The 12,958-nt window shown below is 37.7% G+C and overlaps 1 protein-coding gene across 4 annotated transcripts in view; it reads left to right on the plus strand.

Annotated features, from left to right (window-relative positions):
- The window catches only part of LOC150097844 (nonsense-mediated mRNA decay factor SMG9-like), a 286,780-nt gene that overhangs the window by 53,277 nt on the left and 220,545 nt on the right, over positions 1 to 12,958 (plus strand). For all 4 annotated transcript variants that reach the window (XM_090406489.1, XM_090406490.1, XM_090406491.1 and 1 more), the window contains one exon: positions 7,772 to 7,857. In XM_090406489.1, coding sequence (XP_090262615.1) covers positions 7,772 to 7,857 — 86 coding nt within the window. The remainder of the gene's footprint in view (positions 1 to 7,771; positions 7,858 to 12,958) is intronic.

A 12,958-nucleotide genomic window follows, 5' to 3' on the forward strand; every position in this document is an offset into this window, starting at 1 on the left:
TACAGCATTTTTTGGCAGGATATGAAAAGAAAACGTGGTGGTGGAGTACTGCTTATGATAAGTGATGGCTTATGTCCTCTGAGAGTGTCGGCATTGGAAGGCAGTGACACTAATGGTTTTGAAAGAATATGGTGTGAGGTAGAGGTGGCCAAGACAGAATATTTAGTGGAGTGTTGTTACAAACCAAGGAGTACAGAGGGTGGTGAGCAAGAGATGTTTAAGCAGTTGAGCTTGGCAAGTGCAAGAAGAATGATTGTTATGCTGGCTTTTAACTACAGCAGTATGAGATGGAAAGAGGAAAATGCATGTAGTAATAAGGGAATGAAATTTCAAGAATTTTTGAGGGACAAATGTCTTAAGCTACATGTAATAGAGGGAACAAGAGTTTTGGATTTGGTCATGGCATCAGAAGAGCTGATAATAACTGAGATGGTATCTCTCCCCCAGTTGGAAAGAGTTACCATGTGGTTTTTGACTTGGAAGATGAATAGACATGCAGGAGTATCAAAAAAAAAAAAAGGGAATGTATGTGGAATTATAAGGCAGGGGATCATAATACAGCCTAGATATCAACTTGGGGCAGTTCCTTGGAAGTGGAATTGGAAGGCCAGGATATCATTGGTGCTTGGGAAATTGTGAAGGAATATTTAGCAGCAATAGTAAGTTGTATTCCATGAGTGAAGAAGTGGACATAATTTGGTGTAAAGTTGATGACAAACAATAACAAACAGGAACTGCAGGTGAAAAACAGATTATGGAAGAGATATAAGGAGAGGGGTGGAGTGCAGATGCACGAAGAATATAAGACTGAGGCAAGGAGAATGACTAGTATGGTGAGGAAGGTAAAACTGGAATATGAGAAGAGATTTGACTAAGATCAAAAGAAAATCCTAGGGAATTTTTTAGCTATGTAGTAGCCAGTAGGAGTAGAAATGAATGTGGAAGAATGACATTGCGGGATAAAAATGGGAATAGACTGACTGATGCAGAGGACATAGTGAAGTTATTCAATGAGCACTTTATTGGGGTATATTTCATCCTGGAGAAGAAGGTTTTAATACTAGAGGGATAGGGAAGGTTCAAGGGTTAGAGGTGCAAGAGGAGAGTGTGTTCCAAATACTGAGTACTCTGGATGTCAGTAAAGCAGTGGGACTGGATAGTATTTCACCATGGATATTGAGAGAATGTGCTAAAGAACTGACAGCGTCATTGACCTGGCTCTTCAATGAAATTCTAGCTGTAGGAAAGGTACCCAAGGAATGGAAGGAAGTTAAGATAGTGCCATTGCATAAGGGTGATAGCAGACTGGAAGTGTCTAATTATAGGCCAGTTTGTTTGTCATCAGTAGTTGTTAAGGTCTTGGAGAAATTAGTGATGGACTATATACAGCACTGAACAGATGAGGGTAATGTTATCCGTGAGAATCAACATGGATTTGTTAAGGGGCGCTCTTGCTTTAGTAATATGATTGGCTTTTATAATAAAGGGACAAGAGCAGTTGATGAGGGAAAAGCATATACTGCCATTTTTTTTTTTTTTTGGATTTTGCAAAGGCATTTGACAAGGTGTCACATGATAAGCTGATATTTAAGTTGCAGCATATGGGTTTAGATGTTGGGATAGTCAACTGGATTCAGGATTGGTTATCTGATAGGTATCAGAGAGTTGTGTATGGTGGGGCAATATCAAGGAAGCAGAAGGTTACAAGTGGAGTTCCACAGGGCTCAGTACTGGGACCTGTATTTTTCAACCTTTATATCAATGACATTATCAATGGATTGCAAGAGGATATTAAAGATAGGAGGGTGGTTGATGGTGAGATATCAGAGAGTATAATAATTTTAGTTTAATCCTTTATTCACACTTGGATATAGGATTAAACTAAACTTATTATAGTCTAACCAAGTGAAAAATAAGCTCTCAACATCTTTCTCTGAATCCAGAGTAATTTAATTCCCTTTGGCAACTCCTATAGGTTGGGATGACCACTTATTGCTTCTGCCTTGGTGTCTGCACTACTGGACCTGGCTCCCACTGACGAGACCTCAATAAAGGCCGAAACCGGTATGGGTAGTGCCCCTTGCCTTAATGCATAGCATAACACATATCCGCAAGGAGATGTGCTTTGAAACAAGTTGTCCAGTGTCGTACTTCCTTACTTAGTCCTGAAGATACTTTCAGGTGCAAACTTTGTTTGCTCACACTTGGATAGAGGATTAAACTAAACTTATTATAATCTAACCAAGTGAAAAATATACTCGCAACATATCACAGAGTAGTTTATTCAGGAGTAGAGTCCAAAAGACGGCCTGTGACTAGTGGTGTGGCGCAGGGCTCTGTTCTTGGACCACTACTATTTAATTTGTTCATTAATGATATCGGAAAGGATCTGAGAGGAACTATTCATTTCTTTGCTTATGATGCAAAGTTGGGTTGAGCAATAGTGAATGCACATGATGTCAAAATTTTGTAAGATGATTTGGGTAGATTGGGGGAATGGATGTCAATTTAATGTGGAATGTAATAAGGAGAATGGATGTCAATTTAATGTGGCAAAGTGTAAGGTTATGCATTTTGTGATGAAACGATTAGCAGCAGTATACCACATTGGTGAAACTGTGCTCCAGGAGATTGACGAAGCTATGGATTTGGGGGGTGTTGGTGGATAGGGAGTTGAAGTTTATGGAACACATTGCAAAAGTGGCTAAATCAGCTCATCAAATCACTTGGTTACTGAAGAATACGTTGACGAGCAGAGACAAACAAGTTATTTTTCCTCTGTATTGAGCCTTGATAAGACTCCATCTTGACTACTGTGCCCAGATCTGGGCACCAGCGTTTCTTCTTGATGGGGAGAAGGTAGAGAGGATCCAGAGGCGAGTGACCAAGATGATAGCAGGTCTATGGAATGAACCTTATGAGAACAGGTTGAAGATTTGTGGGTTGCAGACATTGGTTGATAACCAGAAGAGGGGTGGTATGATTGAGACATTCAAATTACTGAAGGGTTTCTATAAGATTAACTCAGAGGATATTTTTCAGAACAGGTCTGGTGGTGGGAGGACTAGGGGCCATCCATGGAAACTGGCCAAGAGTGTGGTTAGCAAAGGTATTAGAACTAGGTTTTTTGCATGGAGAGTGGTGAATGAGTGGAATAATTTGTCAGAGTCTGTTGTGGGTGCCATGGCTGTGAGTGGGTTCAAGGCAAGGTATGATAGATACTGTGTGGAAGCTGAATAGTTGTTGACATGATGTTTAGGGCCCCCCCTCAATGAGTCTAAGGATGCCTTGGAGTTGCCTGATAATAATAATATTTCTCCTTAAACTCATTCACTGTTAGTGCACTCACACCTACCTATTACAATTCATTCTAGTCATTCACCACTGTGCAAGCAAAAAAATCTTAATCTAGTTTTGTAAGAGTGTTGCGTAAGTGTCCACACCCTTACTAGCCACACTCTTACACAACTAACCTCTAGGGAATGATCCCTAGTTCTTTCTCTCTACTCATCATATACTGAAAAACCTTCTTTGTCCGTAATAATAATAATAATAATATTCAACTGTTTGCAGATGATGTGAAGCTGGGAAGGGTTATCAGTAATAGTGCAGATGGGCCAGCCCTGCAAGAGGATTTGAATAAACTAGACAGATGGGCAACTGAATGGGGGTTTCGGTCGAATGCAGCAAAATGTAAAGTTTTAAAGTTTGGGATAAATCGATGGGAGGCTGCATACTCGTTTGATGGAGCTTTACTGGAGGAAGTAGGGGAAACAACAGATCTGGGGGTTATGATTGATAGAAAACTGAAATTTAGGGAGCATATTGCAAAGGTGGTGAAAGTAACCCAGAGAATTGCTACAATACTGAAAACGATGCTGACCTGCAGAGATAAAAGAGTTATCATTCTGTTGTATAAGACCCTGATCAGACCACACTTAGAATATTGTTCTCAAATTTGGTCTCCACAATTTGAAGGGAATAAATTAACTATGGAAAGGGTTCAGAGGCAGATAACAAAGATAGTTTCATGACTGTACAATGTTATATGAGGATCAGCTGAGAGAATGTGGACTGCAGAGTTTGGTAAATAGAAGATGGAGAGGTGATATGATCGAGACTTTTAAACTGTTGAGAGGCAGTTACAGGGTGGACACTGGGGAGTTTTTTCACTTGGTGAAACAGCTGGAAGGAGTGATGACAAGGGGCCATTCCTGGGAGGAATGAAAGGAAGCTGTGAGTAAGAGGGTGAGAAGTGGTTTCTTTTTGCATTGAGGGTGGTGGAACCGTGGAATGCATTGCCTGATAGAGTGGTGAGAGCAAGAACGGTTAGTGAGTTCAAGTAGTTGTATGATAGACTGTGTTTCCTAAGAAGGACCTCCCACAATGAGTGTCTTGACTCTATGGAGGCCTGAATAATAATAATAATAGTTTTGCACTTTTCTACAAATTTCCTCAACACATTTCTGTATGTCTGGTATTTATTTCCTGTTTTGCTGTTTAAATCTCCAACAAAAACCTTTTTATTATTATTTATTTATTTGTAAGCTGCTTTTTCTCATGATTTCTTCCTTAGTAGAACCATCTTTGAGACCATAGGTATAAATAATTCTCATTTTGCAATTTCCTATTTTGATATGGGGAATTGGACAATGCCTATAATAGCCTACTTGAAATTGCCTTCTATTCCAAAATATCTTTATGTTTTATATTGAATGTGATAGTAATTTCTTCCATTTCCTGATCACTATTGCCTGAATATAGCTTCTTGTATTCATTAAAAATGATCTCGCCTGTTTTTGTGTTCTTTATTTCAGTAACATTGATTATACTGAAGTGGTTCTCTTCTAATTCTTCTGCCAATCCTGCTTCTTTTCTCGCATAACTTTTCATCATGTTGTACCATCATTTTCTTTCAGTTTAAGTCAATACAGAATGCAGCGTAGTTAGTTGAGGATGGGTGGGCAATTTGTATTAAAATGCAAATTGCCCATCCATCCTCATTCATTCAATATTCAGGTGAATATCTACTGATGGGGCATATTATGAGAAGTGAGAATTGGACATTAAGTCACAAGTTCCAGTTAGTTCTCTGCATTTCTTAAAGAAGCTGTATGAAGGTCTCCTCTCAGTTATCTAGCTTTAACCGTTTAGTGTTTCCATAAGTGGAATTAGGTTAGAATGAGTAATAAAGAGGTAATTATTATTATTATATTTAGCAGCAAGTGGTAGCAAGCACACTATTTCGATGCTCGCATATTTTAAGTTTCAGAGTAGTTTTTTCTTGTGAATTAACATTTAAATTGTATCAGTGAATTCCGTTCTTCAAGCTGAACATATTGATATAAAAACTGTAAGTAACTATAAAGTAATAAGTAAATTATAAGTATTCAAAGTTCATAGTATACATCATTGGTGAACTATGTGAGAGGAGAACAAAGGAAGTCGCCATTTTAGCAGTCACAGCAAGATTGTCAAAACCAGAAATATGAAGTGCTACAAATGCCAAAAAGACTTAATGGGGGGAAGAAAACCACATAACATGCAGGAACTGGCAGAGAAATATGCATTTTTTATGTTCGGGATTGTCTGAAGCCACTTGGCAGCGAAAATTGAACGTGAAGAGTGATGAGTGGAAGTGCCCACATTGTAGAGAAAACAAAGGAATGTCACCTTCAACTGCAGGTGGGAAACAGCCAACACAGAAAACTACCTCAGGTGGGAAACAGCCAACACAGAAAACTACCTCAGGTGGTAAACAGCTAATGCGGCAATCAACAGCAGAGGAAATGAAAAACAAAGAATACAACAACGGAAACCCAGGTTAGCCAACTTTGAATGCATAACTAGAAAATAGATTACAAAACCTAAAAGACTGTTTAATCAATTTTGTTGGAGAACTGTTTGAAAAACATACTGTACAAATTACCGAAAAATTCAACCAATATGAGGAATTTATTAAATTTAATAATAGCTCGGTAGAGACGTATTATAGACTGTTAGAGAAATTAAAAACTGCGTTAAACAGCTAATGGAAAGACAGCATACTTTAATTAAAGAGACAACGGAACTATGACAACAATTAAACTCTTTAAAACAACACTATGAGCTCTTAAACCAACAGCAGTATTAAAATGATCTCCTCATAGATGGTCTCCCAGAAATTGCTACGGAACATTTAAAAGACACAGTAATTCAACTAAGCCAGAAAATTGGCACTCCCCTAGAATCAAAAGATATCCAGTCGATACATTCGTTATCACAAAAAAGGAAAAGAGAAAGTAATCCCCATCGTGGTGTGACTCACTAACAGGCCAACAAAAATTACCCTTATAAAAGCTAGCAGGATTAAAAAACCAATAGTCATGGATCTGAATGGGGCCCACGACAATACCCCAATATACTTGTCCAAATACTTAATGCCATATTATCAAAAACTATTCTACCAAACAAGGAAAGTAAAAACAAGAAAAAAATTACCAGTTTATATGGATAAGAGACATCAAAATATTCCTTAGAAAGACGCAAGACGCAAAACCAATCCAAATAAAATCCGTACAAGACCTTAACAGGCTGCATTAAAAGAAACATTGATGACTCGTAAAGAAGGGAACAGCACACCAACCTACATGAATGCAAACCACCAAGCAGATGTAATCACCCCAGAACATGACAACTGCCACATTCTGAAATCGATAACAGAATGGAAACAAGTGACTACCCCCAAAAAAAGACTATCTATTCTCCGCATCAACATCAGGAGCATTCAAAAATACTGGCTGACCCTGCAAGGTTATCCAGAGGAAGATATAGACAACATAGACATTTTAATGCTGACTGAAGTATCTACAACAAATGAGGAGGCGACCATCTATCAAATGCCAAACTTCCAACAACACAAACACTGCAGACAAACTAAACGAGGCGGCAGTATAATAATATTTACCAAAACATAAACTAGATGTAATAGAAATAAACTATAAATTAGAATTTGCAGAAAACATATGCATCGAAATTAAACACATCAAACAAGAAAACTCCTTGATATTAAACGCAATATACAGACCACCCAACTTAAGTGCTACAAAATTTCTATGAATTTATGAATTAAACAGATGGCTTTCAGCCACGGAAGAAGGCACCTCAGAATACTTGATAATAATAGGTGACATGAATATAAACATTAGGAACATAAATAACAACACAGAACAATACCTAGACCGCTTATCAGCATATAACATAATCTCATCCATACAGCTGTATACACGAGAAGAGATAGTCGGAAATACAACCCCCTCATCCTGTATTGACCACATAAATATACAGCAATCAAACCAATAAATAACTGACACCAGTGACAGAGGATGCAAGCTGAGAAATTGCATCTCAACCGAAATCAACAAAAAGGGAAAAAATTCGTATATTACATTTAAGTGCTGTAGTTACTGCACTTAAATACGTTAAATCAAAAATTGTAAATATATATATAACTCATTGTTATTGTATAAATGCTGTAAAAATGCAATGTTATTCAACCACAGCTATAAATTACCAACTTCAAAACTATTCTTAATACATTATACAGAAAAGAAAGCAAAATTTGTATGAATTTCATTGTTACAAAAAAAAAAAAAACAGAACTATATGTGTTGCTATAAATCTTGCTAAATTAATATATCATGTGTATTAATTCGGCATGCAGTATAATTTACAAAAATGGAATGTCGAACTTGGGATTAATTTAGATGTGCATTTTCTGATTATTTTACAGAAAAGAAGGTATTTCTTCAGTCACAGATGAGCCTGCCTGTTAAACTAGTAGATGAAACATTTCAATGGTGTGATACTATTTTTGAGGTCAGTTCATGTTTTCAATTTTTGTTTTCAATTTCATATTGCTAGACATTTGCTAGAAAATTATAGCAGTTCATAAAAGTATATCATTATACTTTTATGAGGTCAGACTAACATTATGAACTAAAGAATCATTGCTATGATTAAGACAATGCTGATGAGGAAAAATAACAAGAAGACAAATAGAAGTTATTATTCACAAACTCCAGGAAGTTATAAAAATCGTTGTCTTGGGTGGAGAAGCATCTTAGCATTTCCATTTCTTTCATATGACTCCTTAACCTCATTGACAGTCTGCACTCTTGCTGCCATATCTCAGCCAAAGCATTTCATTGCCTAAGAGTGCAGAACCACTCTTTAAAAAAAAAAAAAAAAAAAAAGCCATTTCTCACTCTCTTAGCACTTACAACTTCTGTGGATGGTTCCTTCCCTTATTCTATGATATGAACAATCTCTTCAGTCTCAATTTAGTAAATACCTCTCAACTTAAAAGTCGCAATCATACCACCAATTTCATCTCCTATCCATAAGACTATTCACATTACCTTCCTTCAATCTTGGATGTCAGTAAAGCTGTGGGACTGGATGGTATTTCGCCACGAGTTTTGAGAGAATGTGCTAGGGAATTGACAGTACCTTTAATGTGGCTTTTCAATGAAAGTCTGGCTTTGGCAAAGGTACCCAGGGAATGGAAGGTAAGATAGTGCCATTGCATAAGGGTGGTAACAGACTGGAAGTGTCTAATTATAGGCCAGTCTGTGTGTCATCAGTAGTTGTTAAGATCTTGGAGAAAGTAGTGAGGGACCGTGTACAGCATTGGGCAGATGAGGGTAATGTTATCTGTGAGAATTAACATGAATTTGTGAAAGGACGCTCTTGTTTTAGCAATATGCTAGCCTTTTATAATAAAGTTACAAGAACATTAGATGAGGGAAAGGCATATACTGCAATTTTCTTAGACTTGGCGAAGGCATTTGACAGGGTGCCACATGATAAGCTGATATTTAAGTTGCAGCACATGGGTCTGGATGTCAGATTGGTCAACTGGATTCAGGATTGGCTGTCTGATAGGTATCAGAGAGTTGTGTATGGTGGAGCAGTTTCCAGGAGGCAGAGGGTTACAAGTGGGGTCCCACAGGGTTCAGTACTAGGACCTATATTGTTTAACCTTTATATCAATGACATAGCCAGTGGATTGCAGGGGGATATTCAGTTGTTTGCGGATGATGCGAAGCTGGGTAAGGTAAATGTAAGGTCGTGAGGTTTGGGAAACATCGATGGGATGCTGCATACTCTATGGGAGGAGTTATACTGGAGGAAGTAGGGGAGACAAGAGATCTGGGGTTGATGATTGATAGAAACCTGAAGTTTAGGGGACATATTGCAAAGGTGGTGAAGGTAACACAGAAGATTGCTGCTATTATGAGAAGGACACTGACCTGCAGAGATAAGAGGGTTATCATTCCATTGTATAAGTTTCTGATCAGACCACACTTGGACTATTGTTCTCAGATTTGGTCCCCAGGATTTGAAGGGGATAAATTAACTGTGGAAAGGATACAAAGACGGATGACAAAGATGGTTTCAGGACTGTACAAGGATAGTTATGAGGATCGGCTGAGAGAATGTGGACTGCAGAGTTTGGTGAATAGAAGAAGGAGAGGTGATATGATTGAGACTTTTAAACTGTTGAGAGGTGGTTACAGGGTTGACACTGGGGAGTTCTTTCGCTTGGTTGATCAGCGGGAAGGAGTGATGACAAGAGGCCATCTCTGGAAGTTACGAAAGGAAACTGTGAGAAAGAGGGTAAGGAGTGGTTTCTTTGTGTGGAGGGTGGTTGAGCCATGGAATGCATTGCCTGATGGAGTGGTGGGAGCGAGAACGGTCAGTGAGTTTAAAGAGTGGTATGATAAACTTTGTGTTTCTCAGGGGGGGACCTCCCCTCGATGAGTCTTGACAGACTTTATGTCTTAGGAAGGACCTCCCTCGATGAGTCTTTTGACTCCTTGGAGGCCTGAATAATAATAATAATAATAGTAATCTGTTTTTATAGCTGATATTCTGCAGTCATGATATAATTTTTGCTACCTGTCCCCGTGTCATATTCACAGTTATGGCATCCCCTTCAAATACTGGTGAAGGAGATGAAGTACAATGAAATGAGCACTGAGTACAGTAATCCAGATGCGATCTGATCAGCTGCTTTATACATTGGAACTACCACCCTTTTATTTCTGTTGCTCTGCATTCTGTCTTAATATCTCAGTAATATTCTGGGTGGTCTTCACCAATTTTGCTGTATGCTTCCTAAACTTCAGATTTATACTGACCATGTGCAATTTCCCATCACTAGCTTCCATATTTCAAGACTACATTTAGTGCTTTAAATTGATATCCCTATTAATTTATCCACCTTTTCATCTTATTCAGATATTCCTGAAAGGCCACAACATCAGCACCGTTAGTAATAACCCTCCCAAGCTTTATATCTGCAAACAACTGAATAGCCTCTACAGTTCTTTGGTAATTTCATTATCATAAAGGCACCAACTTAAGCCCTGAAAAACCCCACTTGGGAACTTCCTAATCCTTGAGAAATAAATAGTTCTATTTGCATTCTTGCAGTTTTTTTCTGATGTTTCACAAGCTTTATTTTTTTTTTTCTCAGCGCAGTATTTTAGTGGCAGCTTATCAAACATTGATTTTGTTGTTTTATTCTCTGTTTTAACCATGAAATTTGTACATTCAGTCCTATTGAGCCAATATGCATTAAACTACTGCTTCCTTATTTCTGATATCTTTATTCCATTTGTGTTAATTAGTATTAACATCTGATTTACATGGTGTCTAAGTACACATTATGGGAGGTTCATACTCGGTTATGCAAAAAAGATCATTGAATCATCCTTAAACCCATTCACAGTTTCTGCACTCACTACACTTTCAGGCAATGCATTTCACTCACCAGTCACTCTCAATACAAAGAACCTGCTTCTCACTCCCTGATCACACACCCCTCATGCAGCTTCTAGTGATGGCTTCTTGTCTCCCTCTATGAAAAATGTGAAAAATCTCCTCATTAATCTGGTAACAATCCCTCACCAACTTTTATTATTATTATTATTGCGGGTATCTTCATGGAGTCAGTAGACTCATCGCAGGGGACCCAGACTATCAAAACAATATCTGTCATATCTCTTCTTGAATTCATTTACAGACGAAGAACACTGAACTGTCAGGCAATGCATTCCACCCATTCACCACCCTCCAGGCAAAAAATCTCATTCTCACTCCCTTGTTAACCACACTTTTCCTTAATTTTCAGGGATGACCTCTTGTTCTTCCATTACTATCACACAGCTGAAATATTTCCCCTGCATCAATCTTATAAAAACCTTTTAGTAATTTAAATGCTTCTCTCATATCCCCTCTTCTCATCCCATCCCTGACATGAAAAACAAATTTAGAACCCCTACAAAGTATAAAAGAAAGCACTTCATATTTAAAAGACCACAAACAGTATAGACACACACACACACACACACACACACACACACACACACACAAATTGCATGCTCAATTCATATGTTACACCAGGAATCAACTTTGATTGGACAAACACATTTATATCCTTCACCCAAGCTTTTACTCAAAAATAAAAGCTCAAATCTCAATTTCTGCATATTATGGAAAGATATCATCCAACATACATTTAAAGGATATGTTAAAGATACCAAGCAATTTTAAACCTGGTTTTACTCCATTTTTCCCAAGTAAGCAAACAGACAAAAATGTCAAGTTTGCACCTGCAATTGATGCAAGACCAAGGCAACTCGTGGTATGATCACTAATCTTAATATTTACCCTTAATGCCAAAACACATCTCCAAGAAGGGGATGTATGATGTTTTGTATTAAAGGCAAGGGGCCACTACCCAGACCAGTTTCGACCTTTATTGAGGTCTCATCAGTGGGAGCCAGGCTAGAAATACCAAGATTTAGTAATGCAGAGGTTGTAAGTATTTTACCAAAACAAGTTACCATAAGGTGTTATAACCTTATTAAATAAAAATCTCAGGAGGAGATATAAATGTAGAAAGTACTTTATACATTTAAAGGAATTTGATTTTTTTTTACATATAAATATAATATATTAAGTCATCCTAAGAGTTCCTGTTTTTTCAATTTGAGCAGTGCAATATTCGGTACATAGCACGACATCCAGTAAAATTAATATTTACAAGTTCATGTATTGTTTGTTAACTAGTAATCCACCATTTTGTTCAAAATATAACATTAGCATTCATTTTTCCAAACTATTCTACTGCTTGAAATATGATGTTGCTTGATTATGTATGTAGGAAATAGCATAACTAGCAATCTGAACTTAATTTAAAAAAATCATTTCTAAGATATCTCAAAATGCATCCCTTCCATGTTAGAACCATCATAAGAAATGTAAATAGTTATTATTATTATTGGTATCTCCATGCAGTCAGTAGACTCATCACAGGAGACCCAAACTATCAAAACAATATCTATCATATTTCTTCTTGAATTCATTTACAGATGAAGAACTCCCAACTGAGCCAGGCAATGCATTCCACTCATTCACCACCCTCCAGGTGAAAAATCTAGTTCTCTCACCCTTGTTAACCACACTTTTCCTTAATTTCCAGGAATGACCCCTTGTTCTTTCATCACTATCACACACAGCTGAAATATTTTCCCTGCATCAATCTTATAAGAACCTTTTAGTAATTTAAATGTTTCTATCATATCCCCTCTTCTCTGCCTATCAACCAACCTCTGCACTCCACAAGCTCTCAATCTATCAATGTAGGGAGCATTTTTTACATCACTCACCAACTTGGTCACTCTCCTCTGAACCCTCTCCACAACCTCCTCATCTCCAAGGATTCCAGGTGACCAGACTTGAGCACAGTAATCCAAATGTGGAAGTATCAACACCTTATAAAGGGGAATAATAACCTCTTTATCTCTGGATGTTACTGTGTTCTTCAATAACCAAGTAATCCTATGTGCAATCTTGGACACCTTAGCAATATGTCCTCTGAACTTCATCTCCTTATCCACCAACACCC

Source organism: Typopeltis vanoorti, chromosome 16, assembly GCF_054136105.1.
Source record: "Typopeltis vanoorti isolate ZY-2024b chromosome 16, IOZ_Tvanoo_1.0, whole genome shotgun sequence".
In the NCBI taxonomy this organism is placed as follows: Eukaryota; Metazoa; Arthropoda; class Arachnida; order Uropygi; family Thelyphonidae; genus Typopeltis; species Typopeltis vanoorti.